This window comes from Oryctolagus cuniculus, chromosome 7, assembly GCF_051225735.1.
Source record: "Oryctolagus cuniculus isolate XC-2025 breed Fujian yellow rabbit chromosome 7, ASM5122573v1, whole genome shotgun sequence".
Classification (NCBI taxonomy): Eukaryota; Metazoa; Chordata; class Mammalia; order Lagomorpha; family Leporidae; genus Oryctolagus; species Oryctolagus cuniculus.
The window spans coordinates 126,864,744-126,886,507 of NC_142873.1; the positions used below are offsets into that span (position 1 = coordinate 126,864,744).

The window sequence follows — 21,764 nt, forward strand, 5'->3', positions numbered from 1 at the left end:
AGCACCTAAAAGAAACCAGAGCAGAGACCAAATAAATATTTCTTACGATGTCACAGTCATCTATCACTCAACAAGCATGTCTGAACACTTTTAGTGTTGCAAGACGTTGAAACACATGCAGACACCGTACCTACAGGGAACTTGCAAAGTAGTGAGGGAGATGGATCCATTTGGAAATGGACTTTATTATGAAATGGCATATCCTAGGCATCTTTAGAGAAGTATAAAGTACAAAAGCAATCCATAGCAAATCTTCTGACTGAAATGGTCAAGGGAGACTGCGTGGAAGGAGAGTGATATAAATTCAGCTTCAGCAACAAGAAGAGTTTGGGGATCAGAGGTGGGAAGTGACACTTTTTTGTGAAAAGGCAAAATAATGGTACTAAAAAATATGAACACAGAATATGCATATGATATGTGAAATGATATAAAAAGCAAGACACAATACCACAATAGGCTATATCTGTGTCTAAGAAAAATACTATTAATATGCATTGGAAACAGACACATCAGAAATAATAATGATTCTGTTAGGGTGGTAGAACTAGGAACATTTCTGTCCTTTTCCTGTTTTTAATTTCTTATAAATTTTTATTCCTTACCTTTTGATATTTACATCATAAGAGTCAAAATGTGACCTGCTTGTTCTTTGGTGCCAAACAGTTAGGACTTCTGATTAGTATGTACCATAGTCTGCTCCAACACACTCTTATCTCTTCCTCTTATGAAAGACATTCTGGAAGCAAGATCTGAAAAGCTGCCTATAGGATTGTGATATTAGCGAATAAAGCTAACAGTATTTGTAGTGTTTGTTCCAAGCACTGTGCTAAGCGTAAGACTGCATTATTTCAGCTAGTCTTCCTGACAGTCCTGTGAAGTTGACTATTGCTGTTTTGTTGATGTTATTTGGGGCATCTTAATAATTTGCCCAAGGTAGCACCTAATAGAGCTGGGATTTGCATACAGGTCCACCTGACTACAGACCCTGTACTTTACTGACAGTGCCCTCCCTCACTCAGAAGGCCCACAGCTGGCTGGGGAGGGAAGAGGCAAGATATGGGGGGAAAAAAGGTTGTCTTATCACACACCAGGCACATATTGAGAATGATTAAAAAGGTCATAGAATCAGTTTCTCTGACAGGAATATGTTATTAAGAGTTAGAGTTTAATCATCCAGAAGAGTATATGGTATTAGATCTTTCTAATCATGTACTAGTAATGAAAGCGTTGTGTTGGGTTTTTCTTCCCCAGTATCAAATATGACTCTACTCTGAGCAGAGAAAGCTGTCAGCATTTCTTGGTACGGGTTACAGATTACCTGCCTGTCACAGACACCGCCTCTTGTTTTACAGATTTGGCAGCAGTATTTTGCAGCGAAAGATACGGTCTTTGCAGTTATTCCTGTAAGTAGTTTGGAGGGGAAAATGAAAGTGTTGCAGCATGGAGTTTAGTACTCCAACCTTAGCTGGCAGTTCCTTTACTTTTCCTGTGTTTATTGCCTCTTGAGAACTTGGGTTTCACAGCTCTGAAGGTTTTTATTATGCCCTAAGTACCAAAGGTTGGAGGCTTCATATGCTATATTTATGGCTCTTGCTTTCCCTCTTTCTGGTTTAGAAATGTCTCTGAGTCAAGTCTCTGACAGCAGAGCATGGTGTAAGTTCATGTGGTGAATAATTTCCAGGTGCTTTTTGTTTTTTGTTTTTTTTTTGGAGGGGGGAGCCCTGTTTTCCAAACAGGCTGTTGGAATTTAAGACAGCGTCTCTAACATAGCTTTCTTTCTTTTTGTCTATAAAGGGACCTATACCAGAGCTAACCTGGAGCCTTCTCCTTTCTCTGGTGTTGCCCCTTATCAAGTGGCATTTTCTTGGGTTTTCCTCTTCCTAGAATTGCTGTCTTGGAGTTGGTTGCCAGTCATTGCCTGACCATTAAGGTTTGTGACTGGGAGGGGATGCTGCTGGCTTCTCAGGCTTAATATCCTGTTCACCTCCACCATAAGAAAGCGTTTGAAGTATTGGAATTTGAAAAATTAAACTAATCTTTCATTGTTCTTCTCTGAAGAGGAAATGGCTTAGGTTAAATTTATATCAAGCATACAAATATATACTGAACTTTTATGATTAACTCTAAGGAATAAAACATGTGGGTAGAAAAAGTCAGGTCTTTTGGTTGTTATGATGGTATCACTGGTTTTTTGTTGTTATTGTTGTTGCTTTGTTTTGTTTTGTTTTGACAGGCAGTTAGAGAGACAGAGACAAAGAGAAAGGTCTTCCTTTTCCGTTGGTTCACCCCCAAAATGGCCGCTACGGCTGGTGCTGCACCAATCAGGAACCAGGTGCTTCCCCATGGTCTCTCATGCGGGTACAAGGCCCAAGCACCTGGGCAATCCCCCACTGCCCTTCTGGGCCACAGCAGAGAGCTGGCCTGGAAGAGGAGCAACCAGGACAGAATCCGGCGCCCCGACCAGGACTAGAACCTGGGGTGCCAGCACCGCAGTCGGAGGATTAGCCTAGTGAGCCGCAGCGCCAGCCCTGTTTGGTTTTTTTTTTTTTTTTTTTTTTTTTTTTTTTTTTTTTTGAGAGGTAGAATTACAGTGAGAGGAAGAGACAGACAGAAAGGTCTTCCTTCCATTGGTTCACTCCCCAACTGGCTGTAACGGCCAGAGATGAGCCGATCTGAAGCCAGGAGCTTCTTCCTGGTCTCCCACGTGAGTGCAGGGGCCCAAGCATTTGGGCCATCTTCTACTGCTTTCCCAGGCCATAGCAGAGAGCTGGATTGGAAGAGGAGCAGCTGGAACTAGAACCCAGTGCCCAAGTGGGATGCCAGCAATGCAGGCAGAGGATGAACCTACAGTTCCGGCCCCATCACTGGTTTTTTTTAATTTATTTGTTTGAAAGGCAGAGTCAGAGAAAGAGAGGGATTTTCTATCACTGGTTCACTCCCAAAATGGCTACAATAGCTAGAGCTTGGCCAGGCTGAAGCCAGGATCCAGGAACTCCATCTGGGTCTCCCAGGTGGGTGCAGAGGCCCAAGCACTTGGGCCATCTTCTGCTGCCTTCCCAGGTACATTAGCAGGAAGCTGGACTGAAAGTAGAGCCACTGGGGCTCAAATTGGCACTCAGAGACAGGATGCCAGCATTCTAAGTGGCAGCTTAACCTGTTGCACCAACTCCTATCTTTTTTTTAACCTCTTAGACATATACACCCTTACCCATCTTAAGTTTAGCAGCCAAAAAATTTATACCTTTCATGAATGTAGATCTCTGATACTAATTCATTTTTTGAACAGGCCTCCGCAGGTCTCCCTCAGACTGACTTAGTGACCTAATGCCTCTGCCACTTGTCAGAGTTCCCCGAATAGTTCAGAGCTTTGAAGTACCTCTTCTTCAACATAATTCTGACAATGAACAGCAAAGCATAAGACTGGGTTTTCCTATCTTTCTGTCATATGAATGATTTGAAAATGATAGAACAGTAAAGATTATTTTGGTGGTATTACAGTTCTGCAGTTCAGTCTTGGTCAATTTAAATGTGATTGTAGCTTTTTGTATTTTCCTGCTTGTGAGTTAATTTTTTTCTTTTCCAACTTACAGAAAGAGAAATTTGATTTGATCTGGAACCGGGCTCAATCCTGTCCAACAGTAAGTATCTGGTGACCATATAAACATTGTTTATCAGTACTGCCAAACAAGAATGTTTCCAACCAGTCCTCTCGTATTCCGTACACTCTCACATTACAGAGCTCTATTTATTTAAGAAAGATGCTCACATGTTGTTGTATGGGTAAGTGAGTTTTTCAGCCTTATAAAGTTATAAGTGTTTGGCCCAGAAAGCTCCTTTTTAGCTGGCTACCACATCTCTGCCCTTTCTAATGTAGATCATTTTAAAAAAGAGTTATTTATTTCAAAGACAGAAAGGAAAAATGCTCACATCTGCAGGTTCTTTTCCCAGATGCCTGCCTGCAACAGCTGAAGCTGAGCCAGGCCAAAGCTGGGAGCCAGGAACTTAATCTAAGCCTCCCAGGTGGGTGTCAGGGACTCAGCTAATTGAGTCATCACCTGCCCTCCCGCTAGTGTACATTTTTTTGTGACTTATTTATTTATTTGAAAGAGTAACACAGAAAGAGAAGGAGAGGCAGAGAGAGAGAGAGAGGTCTTCCATCCACTGGTTCACTCCCCAGTTGTCCGCAACAGCCAGAGCTGTGCTGATCTGAAGCCAGGAGCCAGGAGCTTCTTTTGTGTCTCCCACGCAGGTGCAGAGGCCCAAAGACTTGTGCCATCTTCCACTACTTTCGCAGGCCACAGCAGAAAGCTGGATTGGAAAAGGAGCAGCCAAGTCTGGAACCGGTGCCCATATGGGATGCCGACGCTTCAGGCCAGGACATTAACCTGCTGCGCCACAGCACCCCCCCCCCCCACTAGTGTACATTAACAAGAAGCTTTTGGGGCTAGCGCTGTGCCACTGCATGTTAATGCCCTGGCCTGAAGCACCGGCATCCCATATGTACACCAGTTCGAGACCTGGATGCTCCACTTCCAATCCAGCTCTCTGTTATGGCCTGGGAAAGCAGTACAAGATGGCCCAAGTCCTTGGGCCCCTGCACCTGTGTGGGAGACCTGGAAGAAGCTCCTGGCTCCTGGCCTCGGCTCGGCGCAGCTCTGGCCATTGCGGCCAATTGGGGAATGAACCATAGGATGGAAGACCTCTCTCTCTGTCTCTGCCTCTCCTCTCTCTGTGTAACTCTAACTTTCAATAAATAAATAAATCTTTTAAAAAAGAAGAAGAAGCTTTAAAAAAAAAAAAAAAAGACATCATCTGGCATGTCCACATTCTATATTGGAGTGCCTGGATTTGAATGCTGGTACTTTTTCTAATTCCAAATTCCTTTTTTTTTTTTTTTGAGAGGCAGAGAGAGGGAGGTCTTCTACCCACTGGCTCACTCCCCAGATGGTCACAACGTGCCATCTGATGCCAGGAGCTTCTTTTGGGTTTCCCATGTGGGTGCAGGGGCCCAAGGACTTGGGCCATCTTCTACTGCTTTCCCAGGCCATAGCAGAGAGCTGGATCGGAAGTAGAGCAGCTGGGACTTGAACCAGCAACCACATGGGATGCTCGCACTACAGGCTGGGGCTTTACCCACTATGCCACATCAACAGCCCCCCAAGTGACATCCTAACTACTATCTCAAATGTCCCTAATTTCTTTTAGAAAAAGATTTATTTATTTACTTGAAAGGCAGAGTTATAGAGACAGAGGGAGAGGTCTTCCATCTGCTGGTTCACTCCCCAAATGGCTGCAATGGCTGAACCTGGGCCAGTGTGGAGCCAGGAGCTTCTTCCAGGTCTCTCACGTGGGTGCAGAGGCCATCCTCCACTGCCTTCCCAGGAGCATTAGTGGGGAGCTGGATCAGAAGTAGAGCAGCCAGGACTCAAACTGGCACCCATGAGGGATGCTGGTACCCCAGGCAGCAGCCCTAAATGTCCCTGATTTTTTTTTAATTATTCAGTTGAGAGAAAGAGAGAAAGCTCCTATTCACTCCCCAAATGCCCACAATGGCTGGAGATTTTGAGGAAAGGTGAAGGGAGACCACAGACAGGAGCCAGGAATTCAACCTAGGTCTCCCAGTGGGTGGCAGGAATCAAAATCCTTGAACCAGCACCACTGGCCCCTCAGGAGCTGGCAGGAAGTTAGGCAGGAGATGGAGGCAGACACTGGATCTAGGCATTCCAGTAGGGTACGCAGGTGTGCTAACCAGTGGCTAAACCACTGTCCAAATGCCTGCCCCTCTATTATAGGGCTTATCTATCAGAAAAGTGCCCATTGGAAGACCCTGTTTTGGGGGCCAGTTTTCGTAGTTTTAGCCATGCTATCCTGGTAATACGTACCTAAAAGAAGTTATGAGATTGTTGCTGGAGAAATGAGCTCCAGTAAAGGCTATGAGAAAGAGAATGGGTGAGGTAGACTAGTGGACATGGTGTCACTAATGCTTACTGGGGTTTTCGAGAAAATTTCCAAACACTGCTGACAGGAAATAAAGAATACTAAGTAAATGGAAAAATATACCATTTCATGGATTGGATGACTCAGAATTATTAAGATATCAGTTCTTCCCAAATTAATCTCTACTTAGAATACGATCTCGGCCGGCGCCATGGCTCACTAGTCTAATCCTCTGCCTGCGGCGCCAGCACCCGGGTTCTAGTCCCGGTCAGGCGCCGGATTCTGTCCCGGTTGCCCCTCTTCCAGGCCAGCTCTCTGCTATGGCCAGGGAGTGCAGTGGAGGATGGCTCAAGTCCTTGGGCCCTGCACCCCATGGGAGACCAGGAAAAGCACCTGGCTCCTGGCTTCAGATCAGCTCAGTGCACCGGCTGCAGCGGCCATTGTGGGATGAACCAATGGAAAAGGAAGACCTTTCTCTCTGTCTCTCTCTCTCACTGTCCACTCTGTCCAAAAAAAAAAAAAAAATCTCAATCAAAATTTCAGTGGGCAGTTTTGACAAGCTAGTTTTAAAATTTTATTTGATTCCAGAGGACCTGGAATAGCTAAAACAATTTCAAAAAAGAATAAAGTTAGAGGACTTATTTTTTCTGATTTTATTATAAAAGATATAGTAAGGAAAACAGTGTTGTATTGGCATAAAAATAGAAATATAGATCAATGGAACAGAGTGCAGAAGCAGACCAACATACATTGGTTGGTTGTCTTTCAACACGGTGCCAGGGTGATTAAATGGGGAAAGGATAATCTTTTCAATAAGTGGTGCTAAAGCCATTGGCTATCTATGTGCTTAAAAAGTAAATCTACCTGGGGCCGGCACTATGGCACAATGGGTTAACGCCTTGGCCTGAAGCACCAGCATCCCATATGGGCGCTGGTTCGAGACCCGGCTGCTCCACTTCTGATCCAGCTCTTTGCTATGGCCTGGGAAAGCTGTACAAGATAGCTCAAGTCCTTGGGCCCCTGCACCCGCGTGGGAGACATGAAAGAAGCTCCTGGCTCCTGGCTTCAGATCAGCAGAGCTTCCGACCGTTGCGGACAACTGGGAAGTGAGCCAGTGGATGGAAGACCTCTCTCTCTCTCTCTCTCTCTCTCTGCCTCTCCTTCTCTTTGTGTGTAACTCTGACTTTCAAATAAATAAATCTTAAAAAAAAAATCTACCTTTAACCTTACACTACATATAAAAACTAAATCAAAATAGATCTGTGATTACTTTAAAATTTATTATATAAGGGTAAAATGTCATTTTTTATTCAACTATTGTTTGTAGCTGTTGTCTGTATTCTCACCAAACTAGGTTTTTTGCTTTTCACTTGTTAAACTTCTTATTTGGTGAAGCATTAAACCTTTTTTACTGTAATATAAATTTAAAAGATATTATCTCAAAAACTAAAAAGAAGAAAAGGGAGAGGGGGAAGTAGGGAGGAAGGGAGTATCATTATATTCTTAGAATTGTGTTTATGAACTATATTCAATCTGTTAAAAACTAATTAAATTAAAGAAGATTTGTTTGTTTAAGGGTCAGAGTTGCAAAGAGAGAGTTCTTCCGTCCCTGGTTTATGCCCTGCATTGCAGCAGCAACCAGGGCTGGACCAAGCCAAAGCCTGGAGCTTCATCTGGGTCTCCCAGGTGGGTAGCAGGGGCCCAGGCACCTGGGCCATTAGCGGGGAGCTGGATCAGAAGTGGAGCAGCTGGAATTCAGGCCTGTGCCCATATGGGGTGCCAGCATCCCAGGTAGTGGCTTTACCTGCTATGCCACAATACCAACCCCTGTAGTATTTTTTTTTAATAATTCAGTTCTGACAGTTACAAATTGTACTAAATAAAATGATGGTATAATCATGTAGTGTCATGGTTACATTATGTTACTAAAGCACTAGGGAAAAAAATTTCACTAATCTAAAAACTCAAAGGGAGAGCTCAAATATCAACCTTGGCCATATAAGTAAGGAGAAACATGGAATTCTAGGCTTACATGAATCTACCACTCTTGGGGCTGGTGCCGTGGCACAGTAGGTTAATCCTCTGGCTGCAGTTCAGGCGTCCCATATGGGCACCAGTTCTAGTTCCAGCTGCTCCTCTTCCAATCCAGCTCTGTGCTATGGCCTAGGAAAGCAGTGGAAGATGGCCCAATCACTGGGCCCCTGCACCCACTTGGGAGACAGGGAAGACACGCCTGGCTCCTGGCTTTGAATTGGCCCATCTCCAGCTGTTGCTGCAATCTGGGGAGTGAACCAATGGAAGGAAGACCTTTCTCTCTGTCTATCCCTCTCACTATCTGTAACTCTACCTCTCAAATAAAATAAATCTTAAATAAATAAATAAATCCACCACTCTAGTGAAGATCATGTATTGTTTTTTAATACTAGCACTATTTAATGATTGAGACTAAATAAAATGTAGTTTCCTCAATTGTTTTTCAAAAAAAAATCTAATGTTTCTTGGTAGTTAGTCTAGAGCTGCACTCCAATATTAGCTTCAGCTGATAGAATACAAAGTGATTAGAGCAATTGGAACAAAAGTTAGTTCAGCAACATTAGAAAGTTTAGAAATTGAAAAAGACTCAAATAGTCATCGAGAACAATAAATTTCTACAGTAGATTCCAGGTGATGAAAAAAATTAATGGATCAGAGTTATCAACACAGATAAATCTCAGAAGCGTAATGTGAAATAAAAAAAGCAACTTACAAAAGACATGGTATGATAAAAGTGAAGTTTTCAGACATGCAAACAGTGCTATTTATACATTTAATATTCATACATTATAACATTTATAATTTTTATATTATAACATTTATAGATTATAACACTTATACATTAAAAATTGACTGTAAAAATTGACCAGGAATGAGAAACCAAATGCAGGAGAGATGGTCGCTGTGGAATGGGATTGCAATAGGGTACACAGAGATGCCCAATTGTATTTCTGATGCTTGCTTGCTTTGGTGGCTTGAGAAGCACATGCAGATGTATTATGTTATCATAAATTAGTTTTATAACTTCAAAATGTTTTAAAAGCCAAACATTGAGAAATGAAGTGAATGACAGAGGTGCTTGAACTCAGAGCAAATAACATCACTTATTCACCAACCTCCTTGTATGTCTGTTTCCCACAGTTTCTGTGTGCACTACCAAGAAGGGAAGGTTATGAGTTCTTTGTAGGACAATGGACAGGCACTGAACTCCACTTTACTGCTCTTATAAATATTCAGGTAGGTGGTTTTCTTCCCTCCCCTAGAGGAAGGATCAGCCTACCCCTTGGAGACTGGGAGCCTTACCGAGGATTGGGTGTACAGAATACTAGCTCCTGTAGTTTTTGCTGTGGGAATGATGAGTTGTCATACTTGGTATGTTAAGTTAGTTTCCTAAGCCCTGCTCAATGCCTAGAAATTAGATAAGACCCAGAACACCTTCTCTGATTACTTTTGGCTCTCTCTCATCTCTTCGCCGAGCCTCTATAGCACTTATTGTATATACTTCACTTAACAAATATGGCTAAGTTAGTATTATTATTTTTTAATTTATTTGAGAGGCAGAAATAGAGCTCTCATCCACTGGCTTACTCCCCAAATGTCTGAAGTCAGGAATGCAATCCAAGTCTCCTGAGTGAGTGGCAGGAGCCCAGTTGCCTCCCAGGTTCTACATTAATAGGAAGGTGGAGTCAGGAGCTGGTGCTGGACTTCACCCCATACTCTGATGTGGGAATGGGTCTTTTTTTTTTTTTTTTTTTATGGTGAAAACACATGTATTTAGAATTAGCCAGCTGGACTTCGTTCAGATGATCCCAATTTTGTTGGCAACGTCCAGAGCATCATAGTCCGGAGCCAGCCGCACACACGCCTTCTTCTCTCCGTCAGGGCTGATCAGGGTGTTGACTTTGGCCACATCCATGTCATAGAGTTTCTTCACAGCTTGTTTGATCTGGTGCTTGTTGGCCTTGACATCCACAATGAACACCAGTGTGTTGTTGTCTTCTATCTTCTTCATGGCCGACTCCGTGGTCAGGGGGAACTTGATGATGGCATAGTGGTCAAGCTTGTTTCTCCTGGGGGCGCTCTTCCGAGGGTATCTGGGCTGCTGTCGGAGGCGTAGTGTCTTGGGCCGCCGGAAGGTGGGGGAAGTGCAGATCTTCTGTGGCTGTGGACGCCTTTCAGCACTGCCTTCTTGGCCTTCAAGGCCTTCGCTTTGGCTTCGACTTTAGGAGGGGCAGGAGCTTCCTTCTTCGCCTTCTGCACCATCTTGGTGAAAAGGCAGGAATGGGTCTTAACCGCTAGGCCATCTGGTACCTATTATGTAGCAGATGTTTTAGATACGTTTTGTAATTTAATCCTCACAAATGTGTCATGAGGTGGTTACTGTTATTTGTATTTACAGTGAATAAAGGGGGCTTGAAGAAGTTAGCTCACACTGCTGCTAAGTGATAGAACTGGGTTTGACACCAAAGTCTATGATCTTAACCTTTATGTGGTTGTGTCGGGAACTGTGCTAGGAACTGGAAATCTATGAGACAAAATCCCTACGCTAATGAAGCCCATACCCAAGTGTAGGAGAAAGATCCAGAAACAGAATTATCAGAAAAATGGTGGGTGTAATGATAGAATTATGATCAAAATGATTTGTAAGAAGTGTGTTCAAGGCCGGCGCTGTGGCTCAATAGGCTAATCCTCCGCCTTGCAGCGCCGGCACACCGGGTTCTAGTCCCGGTCGGGGCGCTGGATTCTGTCCCGGTTGCCCCTCTTCCAGGCCAGCTCTCTGCTGTGGCCAGGGAGTGCAGTGGAGGATGGCCCAAGTACTTGGGCCATGCACCCGCATGGGAGACCAGGAAAAGCACCCGGCTCCTGGCTTCAGATCAGTGCGATGCACCAGCCGCAGCGTGCTGGCCGTGGCAGCCATTGGAGGGTAAACCAACGGCAAAAAGGAAGACCTTTCTCTCTGTCTCTCTCTCTCTGTCCACTCTGCCTGTCAAAAATAAAAAAATAAAAAATTAAAAAGTGTGTTCAAGAGAACTGAGGTTTTTTTAATATATTCTTTGTTGAACTCTTTACTTAACAGAGTTAATCATATGTGTATAAAGTTAATTGAAAATAGATCTTAGTTAAAAATAAGAATGGGGGCCGGCACCATGGCTCACTAGGCTAATCCTCCACCTTGCGGCGCCGGCACACTGGGTTCTAGTCCCGGTCGAGGAGCCGGATTCTGTCCCGGTTGCCCCTCTTCCAGGCCAGCTCTCTGCTGTGGCCAGGGAGTGCAGTGGAGGATGGCCTGGGTGCTTGGGCCCTGCACCCCATGGAAGACCAGGATAAGTACCTGGCTCCTGCCATCAGATCAGCACGGTGTGCTGGCTGCGCCGCGCCGGCCATTGGAGGGTGGACCAGCAGCAAGGGAGGACCTTTCTCTCTGTCTCTCTCACTGTCCACTCTGCCTGTCAAAAAAATTTAAAAAAAAGAATGGGAATAGGAGTGGGAGGAGGAAGAGGGATGAGAGGGCGGGTATGGTGGGAAGAATCACCGTGTTCCTGAAGTTGTAATTATGAGATGTATGAAGTTGTATTCCTTAAATAAAAGGTTTTTTGGGGGGAGTATTACTCATCTTTAAAATTTTAATTTTATTTTTGACACAACAAAACTGTTTTTAAAAGGTTACTGTAGAGTCAGCAAAAATTATTTTATTAATGGACCCATGTCATTTTCATTTAAGTTTTTTTTAAGTTTGAGGAATTTTTTTTGACAGGCAGAGTGGACAGTGAGAGAGAGAGAGAGACAGACAGAGAGAAAGGTCTTCCTTTGCCGTTGGTTCACCCTCCAATGGCCGCTGCGACCAGCACACCACGCTGATCCAAAGGCAGGAACCAGGTGCTTCTAGTCTCCCATGGGGTGCAGGGCCCAAGCACTTGGGCCATCCTCCACTGCACTCCCTGGCCACAGCAGAGAGCTGACCTGGAAGAGGGGCAACCGGGACAGAATCCGGCACCCCAACCAGGACTAGAACCCGGTGTGCCAGCACCGCAAGGCGGAGGATCAGCCTAGTGAGCTGTGGCGCCGGCCAAGTTTGAGGAATTATTATGTAGCATTACTAACCACAAAAAATAGACTTTTAATAATTGTAATAGAGTACAAACAAAAATGGCAATATATATTAATTGTCATTAAAACTCTACATCCTTATTGCTTAAAAAAAAGAACTGAGAAGGGGCTGGTGTTATGATGCAGTGGGTTAAGCTGCTACTTAGAGTGCCAGCATCATATATCAGAGTGTTGTTTCCAGTCCTGGCTGCTCCACTTTGAATCCAGCCTCGTGCTAATGAACCTGGCAAAGCAGTGAAAGAAGGCCTGAGTACTTGGGCCCCTGCCACCCATGAGGGAGGTTCTGGCTCCTAGGTTCAGCCTAGCTCAGTCCAGACTGTTGCAACCCTTTGGGGAGTGAACCAGCAGATGGAAAATCTCTTTCTCACTCTCTCCCTCTCTCTCTCTCTCTCTCTCTCTCTCTCTCTCTCTCTTCCCCTCTCTCTGTCTGTCTGACACACTGCCTTTCAAATAAATAAAATCTTTAAAAAGAGCTGAGAAGCTGAGCTATTAAGAACAGTCTAGCAGTGGTTAGGTATTGATTTTTTTTTTTTTTTTTTGACAGGTAGAGTTATAGACAATGAGAGAGACAGAGAGAAAGGTCTTCCTTCTGTTGGTTCACTCTCTAAATGGCCGCCACACCCATGCTATGCCGATCCAAAGCCAGGAGCCAGGTGCCTCCTGGTCTCCTATGTGGGTGCAGGGGCTCAAGCACTTGGGCCATCCTCTACTGCCTTCCCGGACCACAACAGAGCTGGACTGGAAGAGGAGCACCTGGGACTAGAACCTGGCGCCCATATGGGATGCCGGCACCGCAGGTGGAGGATTAACCTAGTGAGCCACGGTGCCGGCCCCAGGTATCGATAATTAATAGCTAGATTATTTGATAATTTCTTGCTGAAATTTTTAATATGAGATGCAGGAATTTTTTTAAATGTAGTTTCTCTCTATACTATATAGGGAGTTAGCGCTGAACCCAGCCTTTCTTCCTAGTTTAGATTTGAGGTCTAGTAACCACTGCCCTGACCATTCTTCATGAGATTGTATTTTCATTCTTCTTCTCCCTTTCCTCCCCCAGCCAGATTATATTTTAGAACTGCAAATTCCAAATCTGGCCCATGTACAGACACTCCAGCTCTTGCTATAGTTTAAAAGAGCTCACCCTTCAGAGCCAGCCTAGGGGAGTGGATTTCAGCTGTGAAATGCACTGGCCCGTTAGAGTGACAATTATGCAGGCACATTGCTTTCTTTAGAACTTGATTTGGTAGCTGCTCGTGTCATTTTGTTTTTAAATGTATGGCTACAATGAAGGATTCACTGCCTACTATAAACATTTTCTGGGAAAAAAGCCAAATCTTTTCCAATTGAAGACACAAATAACACAGCAGACTGTCAGTTTTACCATGCCTTTGCAATACTGACCTTGCCCCAATATACCAGTCCTCCAACTAACCTACTAGCCACCCAAGGGGCTGTTACAAGCCAGAATTTCCTCCAGACTCTGTATTGCTTTGAAATTGCAGTTTGCTGTAGTGGTACCTTATTGAGCCTTGATAAGTGTTCCTTCTTGTAGACCCGAGGGGATGCTGCGGCCAGCCAGTTGATTTTATATCACTACCCTGAGCTTAAGGAAGAAAAGGGCATTGTGCTGATGACAGCAGAAATGGATTCCACATTTCTGGTAAGAATCAATGTTAACCTCTTTGGATTTACCTAATCCCTTAATGGTATTAACACTTTTTTCAAAACTCATGAGGTAAAATTCCATAGACTTGTATGTACATTGTTTCTTATTTTAAAGCTGAAAATAATTGTGTTTTGCTCTGGTTCTTACAAGTTGAAGTTAGTACAGATTCTCAGTCACTTATTAACAATTCTGAAATCCACAAGCTCTGAAAACAAAGTTTTTCATACTCATTTGGTCACAAAACATCTCCTGACTTGAACTCATTTGATAGCTTAAATGGATGTAGGACATTTATAGTCCTTATTAATCCCCTTTAGTATGCATTTTGTTAGGAAAATATTCATGTTTGATTATAGGGAGCTGCATAATATACAGTTTAACAGTATTTATACTTAAAACTGGTCTGAAATCCCATAATTCTGAATCCAAGCCTCAAGGCTTGAGTTTCAAGTAGGAGATGAAACTCCTATGAACAAGTAAATGGCTTTTTTAAGTGTAGGGAGAAGTTCAAAGTCTAAAATAATTCTCCATTTTTATCTTTTCCATACTGTACACATGTATAACATGCATCATGTGTAGTGATATCTTTTTCTCCTTTTTCCATTTCCAATTGAGAATCCTTAGGACAGACCATGAACCATGTGCTCCTAGCTAATGAATCCCATTGTCTTCTCTGCACATCCAGGTACCAGGAGCAGTTTTATGATTACCACACAACCTGTTTGTCTAGTCCTTGCTCATTTCAGTCTCATCTGTTGGCCACAGGTTAACCTCAGGACGTACTCAAAATAGTGGGCACCTGAGAGCCTCTTCCCTCTGATATTTTTCATTAGCAACACCCACATATTTTTGCTTTATCTTACCAGCTGCTTAGAGGAGAAGAATAAGTGATATCATTCAGCTAGTCTCCCGCAACAGCAGTAGGCCCAAGCCCAGGACACGGTGGGGACTTTACTTCCTGTTTTTTCTGAAACTGTCCCATCCCATCTCTTTCATTTTTCCATCCACTGAAACTCTTTCATCACACTCAATTGTTGGTCACCCAAAATTCTCACCAGAAATAAGGAATTGCCAATAGAAAAGATTGGAGAAGGAAAATCTGGAGCTTATTTTTCAAACTGTTAAACTTGAGATGTCTGTTAGATGAATATTCAAGTAACAAGCAGTTAGATAAATAGTCTTGGATTCAGGGAAGAGATATAATATGGGAGTTGTCAACATACAGATTGTACTCACAGCCATGGGACTTCATGTAATCACCAAGGAAATAATGAAGATAAAATTGAAGAACCAACCCTTCAATCAAAAAGAAAAAGTATGACATTATTGTCAAAGGTGGGTCAGCAAATAAGCTGGTGGGCCACATCTAACCCACTACCTGTTTTTATAGGGCCATGAGTTAGGAATGTTTTCCACATCTTTAAATGGTTGACAAAAGTATATGAAATTCAGATTTCAGTATATGTAAATAAATTGTTTACATTAAATATTGGAACACAACCATGCTCATTCATTTACATATTATCTGTGGCTGCTTTTGCTCTACAACAGAATTAAGCAATTGCAACATTTTGCAGCCGAGGCTGTATCTTGCAGAGCCTAAAATAGTTATTGTTTACAGGAACTTTTTGCCATTCAGTCTAGTAGTATGGAAGAGAAAGTAACTGAGGGGCAAGGCAGTCAAAGATGAACACAAAGGAATCGTTCTAATCGTTCTAATTGTTGACCATGGAATAGATGCTGGGTAAAAAGGGAAGTGACAATATAAGGGAGGTTAGAGACAGTAAGCATTGTGAGTCCCAGTGGAGTTGAAGGATTGTGAGTCGGGAGTGAGCTAGAAAGACACAGGACATGGCTTACCTCTGGAAGATGCCAGAGCACCTGCTACACAGCAATTCCCCCGCTCCTGCTCCTGCCTTAGTCTGTTCACTCTCACCTAGGAACAAGTCAGTCAGGAAACCCGGCCTCAGCCACAGCTTTTAAAGAACCAGAGGTGGCAACTCACCAAAGTGTAATTACCCTGACAAGCCACAGTGTAAAGTTCCTGAAGGTGTGTGCTAACTTGATCAGAGGCACAAAGGAAAAGAATCTCAAAGTGAAAGGACCAGTTAAGTGCCTGCCAAATCAAGTGTGCCTTCTCAAATCAAGAAAGAGTAAAGGTACTAAGATGTGGGGTTGATCCAGGTAAGAAGCCCACCAGCAACTCAGTGACTCACACAGTCCTGAGATTGTTAATCGAATTACATCCATCAGTATTGAGACAGGAGTTGAAGTCAACATAGTAGATGCCTAAGCCAACTATTTTAATAAACTATCAGTTGTTTAAAAAAAAAGAAAGTATATAGTAGGCAAAGTATAAATATTTCAAATTGAGATTTGGAGATTACTGATAATGGCAAGGTTTGATTTAGCTGTGGGAATAACATAGATGTTGTACAATATTTTCTTTTTTTTTTTTTTAAGATTTATTTTTATTTACTTGAAAGAGTTACAGAGAGAGGTAGAGACAGGGAGAGAGGTTTTCCGTCCGCTGGCTCACTCCCCAGATGGCTCCTATGGCTGGAGCTGAGCCAATCTGAAGCCAGGAGCCAGGAGCTTCTTCCAGGTCTCCCACATGGGTGCAGGGACCCAAGGACTTGGTCCATCCTCTGCTGCTTTCCCAGGTGCATTAGCAGGGGAGCTGGATCAAAAGTGGAGCAGCTGGGACTCAAACTGGTGCCCATATGGGATGAAGGCACACCACAGCGCTGGCCCTGCAATACTGTCTGATCTTCAGCAAAGTGTAACATCTGTCCAAAAGTGAGTCATAGAGGTCAAAAGAGGTCCTTTCTGCTTTTTGCCATTTTTACCACCTCACTTCTGGTATTCTCAAACTGCTATGCAGTTATCATCATTAAAAGAATATCCTTGGGGCCAGCGCTGTGGCGTAGCAGGTAAAGCCATCACCTGCAGGGTGGTCATCCCATGTGGGTGCCAGTTTGAGTCCCAGCTGCTCCACTTCCGATCCAGCTCCCTGCTAATGCACCTGGAAAAGCAGTAGAAGATGGCCCACATGTTTGGGCCCTTGCATCTACGTGGGAAACTCAGAAGCTCCTAGCTCCTGGCTTCAGATCGGCTCAGCTCCAGCCATTGTGGCCACCTGGGGAGTGAACCAGCGATGAAAGACTCTCTCTCTCTCTATCTCTCTATCTCTATCTCTCTCTCTCTCTCTCTCTCTCTCTCTCTCCCCTCCCCCCCCCCGCCTGTGCCTCTCCGTTACTCTGCCTTTCAAAAAAATAAAAGAATATCCTGCCCTTTTAACATTTGACAGCATACCATACAATATACATTTTTTAAAAGACTGATTTTTTTATTTATTTGAAAGGCAGAGTTACAGAGAGAGGTAGAGACAGAGAGAGAGAGAGAGAGAGAGAGAGAGAGAGGTTTTCCATCCACTGGCTCACTCCCCAAATGGCCCCAACAGGCAGAGCTGAGCCGATCCGAAGCCAGAAGCTTCCTCTGGGTCTCCCACATGAGGTGGTATCAATAACTAAATCGTATTAGGTAACGCCCAGGGCATAAAACAGGTGCAGGGCCCTGAGGCACCTCCATAGAGCCCGTGAAGTGTTCTCGAGTGAACACAGCTGAACTTACCCCTGCCTTCACCACTCAATCCTAAAGTAAAAGTTGATAAGTGGCATCTGTCTGTGATTATGGTAATACACTTAACTTACTTTAGAAATGGTTTACTCTTGAGGCATCCTTGAGTTTAAGAAAGGTGGAATTGATGAAGTTATTAACCTTGATCAGTCTTCCCTGTATGGGCTCACAGAGACGGTAACATGGTGAAGTAGGGGACGTATCAGCCTGGGAAACTAGAGGTCTGATTCTGGTTTCGCCACTGGCAGCCACATGACCTTGGGCCCATCCCTGGGCCTCATCTGCCTACTTTCCTGGCCTAGTAAATGAGAACTGGGTGGTCTCTGAGGCCCCTTCCAGCTCTGAAGTTCCATTAATTTGAAGTAGCCAGCTTTTTGAGAAAAGGCTTTTGATTGAAGATCTGGTCTCAGAGATTAGGAGCTTGCTTGGTGAGAAATGACTTGAAAGATTCCCGGAGGGAATAGAGGTGAAGCACAGCTGCTGGTGTTTATAAACCCCTCTTCATCATTCTGTAGTCAGACAGCATGCTTTTGACAGTTGGTTTTCAGTAGGAATTTTCCATTATCTTTTGGGATTTGATGTTGTCCATATGAACACAGTAGTAGTGGGTAGGTGCCTCTGACCAGCTGTAACTGCAGAAAGTGTAGGAAGCACAAGTCAGAGTTGTTTGAGGTGGTGTCTTTGGTAGGGTTTGGTTTTTTGTTTGCTTTTTTTTTTTTTTTTTTAAGATTTATTTATTTATTTGAGAGGTAGAGAGAAAGGTCTTCCATCTGCTGGTTCACTCCCCAGATGGCCACCATGGTGGAGCTGGGCCAATTCAAAGCCAGTAGCTTCTTCCAGGTCTCCCATGTGGGTGCAGGAACCCAAGCACTTGGGCCATCTTTCACTGCTTTCCAAGGCCATAGCAGAGAGCTGGATCGGGAGAGGAGCAGCCAGGACATGAACCAGCGCCCACATGGGATGCCAGCACCACAGAGGGAGGCTTAGCCTACTGTGCCACAGTGCCGGCCCCTGGTTGAGTTTTCAGAATGAAGCCTGAGTCCCGACTCCCCTCCCCTTGTTACAGAGGGTGGTTTCCTCACCATTTCCCTGCTACTGAGCTTTAGAGAAGATGGCTCCTTCTCTGCTTGGGCCTTTGATGGTGTATTACTTATAAATGGCTGTATAAAAAATAACAGAAGTTAATGGCTTAAAACAATAAGCACTTGTTATCTTAGAGTTTCTGTGAGTCCATAATTGAAGAGCAGCTTAGCTGGTCAGTTCTGGCTCAGTCTCAGCAGGTACTGTCAAGATGCTGGCAAGGGCTAAGGTCATCTAAAGGTTGATTGAACTTGAGACTCCACTTCCAGCCCCACTCACATGGCTGTTGGCAGAGGCCATATGACTACTTGAATGTCCTTACACCATGGCAGGTCACTTACGTCCTTATACCCAGAGCAAGTGATTCTAGAAAGAAGCTCCGATCTTTCATGGCTTAATAGTGAAGTCATTTTCCATCATTTCATCATTGTCTGTTAGAAGCAAGTTGCTGAGTACAGCCCTCATAGGGAAATTAGTTCTACCAAAGGAAGGACGGTCATGGAATTTATGGACCAATTTTAAAACCATCACAGCTGACTGTGGCACTGTTTCTCTGGCTGAGGTAGTATCAGTAACAGGTGTTCTTCACGTGTATGGTTGGTCAAGAACTGAATTATCCGCAAGTGAGTTCTTGGGTTGGGTAGCTATGCTTCCCCATTAAACACATACACTTTAAGATCTATTTAATAGTTGTTTAGGAACTGAACGAAGAGAGGAATTATGACATATGCACTAGTTTATTCAGCACTCACCAATTGGCAGTATGTGCAAGGATATCTGCTGTGTTTTATCTTTGAAGAATGTATACTGAGGAAGACAAAGAAAAAGGAATAAAAGGACTAATACAGGAGGTCTTCAAAAAGTTCATGGAAAATACATATTATGAAAAAACTAGGCATGGGTTTCAATTTTTTATCTTCCAATTCCATTTTCCACGAATGTTTTGCAGTCTCCTTGTTCAGTACACTGATAAATAACGTGGTGGCGGGCACAGGATGATTTGGTTACGTGGAGAAGGGGTAACCTGACCAAGACTCAGGAGGTCAGGGAAGCTTTCTAGAAGCAGTGACTACGTGAGGGCCCCACTCGCCACAGAGCACAGAGAGCTTTGTGGCCCTGTCAGGGAAGGACCTCACTGCTCTCTCTACCTTACAGAATGTTGCTGAGGCGCAGTGCATCGCCAACCAAGTTCAGCTCTTCTATGCCACTGATCGGAAGGAGACCTTCGGGCTAGTGGAGACCTTTAACTTCAGACCAAATGAGTTCAAATATATGTCTGTCATCGCTGAGTTGGAGCAAAGTGGACTTGGAACAGAACTGAAATGTGCCCAGAACCAAGATAAGACTTAGCGCTGTCTTTGCTCCGCCTACCCAAGATCTGGTTGTGAGCCCTTCTCAGAGTCAGCCTGGCACTGGGTAGTCTAGAGCCCATCCACCCCCGGAATTCAAGGACTCAGCATCTGTAATGAGCAGTCTCTAGTGACTTCCCTGTGTGCTTGTTGCAAGAAGTGACAATGGAGATGAGCCCTATTACTTGATATTCAGGAACAGAGATTCCCAAGTCTTCTGATGATACCTCTCCGCATACTTGAGGTTTCTTCTTACGTGTTTGTGGTCCTAGCACTAGACCAAGGACCTGCAGGATTGTCTTGGTTTCCCACAGTTTTATCAGTGCATTTTGACCTCATAGCTCCCAGATGATCAGTTCTTCATCTTTATGAACTGTGGCAGGATAATAAGCTTGAAGACCTACCGTATAGTTAGGTGTGGGCTTTATATACTCTTCCCATGTGATAGTAAGCTGGCCAAAGACATAACCTGTATGTCCTGTTTAGACTCTAAAACAACCAGGAAATCATTCCCATCAGCATGAAGACTTCATCTTGAAGCCCTCAGAGTTGCCATTAGTGTGGCTGTTGGGGGTCAGCAAATTTTAGGTAGAGTTAGATAAACGGATACAGTGCCTGCATATAATGAAGCTGTAGCCTATGGCCCCTACTCCTCCATCCACGCCTGTTGGAAGCTGTGTGTTTGAAGGAGGTGAATCAGTGCAGTATAAGTAAACGAAAACACTTGTTAGGAGCAAATCGAGATCTACCTGATTAAAAAAAAAAAAACCCTCTATGCATTATGTGAAAAATGAGGAGAAGCAAATGTTTCCAGATTGGATTTGTGGAAATTGTAGCAATAAAATAAAGCCTGGTTTACAATCTTTATTACACAAAATAGTGAAATCTAAGTTATACGCTATCTATAGTTTCAGTGCTGTGAGCCAATTATTAAAACTCATCTGGGAACTCAGAAATAAGAAAATTGTTCACCAGTGCTAGAAGCACAAGTTAGTTTGTAGTCTCTGTTGTGGCCCTACGCTCGGTGACAGAAGAGCTGGTAGTCTCACAGTGACCGTCAGAACCCGAAGCCCCAGATGCCCTGGGTGTTGTTGCCTGCCCGCCTGCCTGCACTCTGCCTTTCCTTTTCTTGATCTAACACACTCCTCCTACCCAAGATCTGCTTGGATGACCACGAATATGGTGAGTGGGAGTCAATGCGTATTTGCAGTTTGTGTGTGTGTGTTTTCTTCATTACACAAGACTTTATAGGCTGGGCCTGACCGCAGGCTTTTAAATAGTATTGTATTTCCCATTATTTTCTGAGCTGTTTCTATTTTGTTGCACCTTTGAGTCTGTGTTTAAAGAAACAGGTAGTATTTGTTTAACCTGGGGAAGCTGCCACCCTTCCACAATTTCTGTAAAGGTTGAGCTGTTTTCTTAGTACACATTCTGGACCTGTCCTTGGTCCTGACAGTTCACCTTTTAGAAACTTGAGTCTTATCAGCCCTGCCATTTTCCTTAAAAGCCCTATGGCCTTTTGGATGTTTTGAGTCTCAGGAATCCTTGACGTCAAGTGAGGATGCTTTCGTATGTATCCAGTTATGTTTGCTTTTCTCTCCAAATGGACTTGGTTCTGAGCCATAGTACATTTTCATACACCTCCACCAGAGGGGAAGAAAATGATAAGAAAAGAAATAATAAATGGCTGCTTATTGTATTCCTCCCAGCTTTGCCTTCCATCCCTGTTTGCCAAAGAAGGATGTATCCATAAGTAATTACATTGGTTGTGACTGAAGTACCATCTGGCTATCCGTTGTGTTTCTTTACCTAGAGAGATCTGGCCAAGAACTGAAAGAAAGTTGTAATATTTTAATTAGTGAATCTGTAACCAGGTGCCTGCATGGTGTTATGGAAAGGGGAAAGGCTTTAGAGTCAAGTGAATCTGGCTTCAGATGTCAGTGTTGCAAATT

General features: G+C 43.8%; 2 protein-coding genes across 7 annotated transcripts in view; one reads left to right on the forward strand and one right to left on the reverse strand.

The window, feature by feature from the left end:
- TEX38 (testis expressed 38) overlaps positions 1-19,619 on the reverse strand; it is a 47,358-nt gene extending 27,739 nt beyond the window's left edge. The window contains exons 1-3 of one of the 4 annotated variants that reach the window (XR_016237373.1): positions 15,605-19,619; positions 14,981-15,040; positions 9,770-10,281 (exon numbers count right to left, since the gene is read on the reverse strand). Coding sequence is in view for 2 of the 4 variants with exons in the window: in XM_089337391.1 (XP_089193517.1) it covers positions 14,981-15,110 (130 nt within the window). In the remaining 2 variants the exon portion in view is untranslated. Of the gene's footprint in view, positions 1-9,219; positions 10,282-14,980 lie in introns of those variants that run through there. The other 3 variants (XM_089337392.1, XR_016237372.1, XM_089337391.1) reach the window with 3 other exon arrangements.
- The window catches only part of ATPAF1 (ATP synthase mitochondrial F1 complex assembly factor 1), a 44,053-nt gene that overhangs the window by 14,267 nt on the left and 8,022 nt on the right, over positions 1-21,764 (forward strand). For 2 of the 3 annotated variants that reach the window (XM_089337383.1, XM_070078555.2), the window contains exons 5-8: positions 1,353-1,403; positions 3,591-3,638; positions 9,112-9,207; positions 13,631-13,738. In XM_089337383.1, the coding sequence (XP_089193509.1) occupies positions 1,353-1,403; positions 3,591-3,638; positions 9,112-9,207; positions 13,631-13,738 (303 nt within the window). Of the gene's footprint in view, positions 1-1,352; positions 1,404-3,590; positions 3,639-9,111; positions 9,208-13,630; positions 13,739-19,618; positions 20,690-21,764 lie in introns of those variants that run through there. The other variant, XM_002715119.6, reaches the window with a different exon arrangement.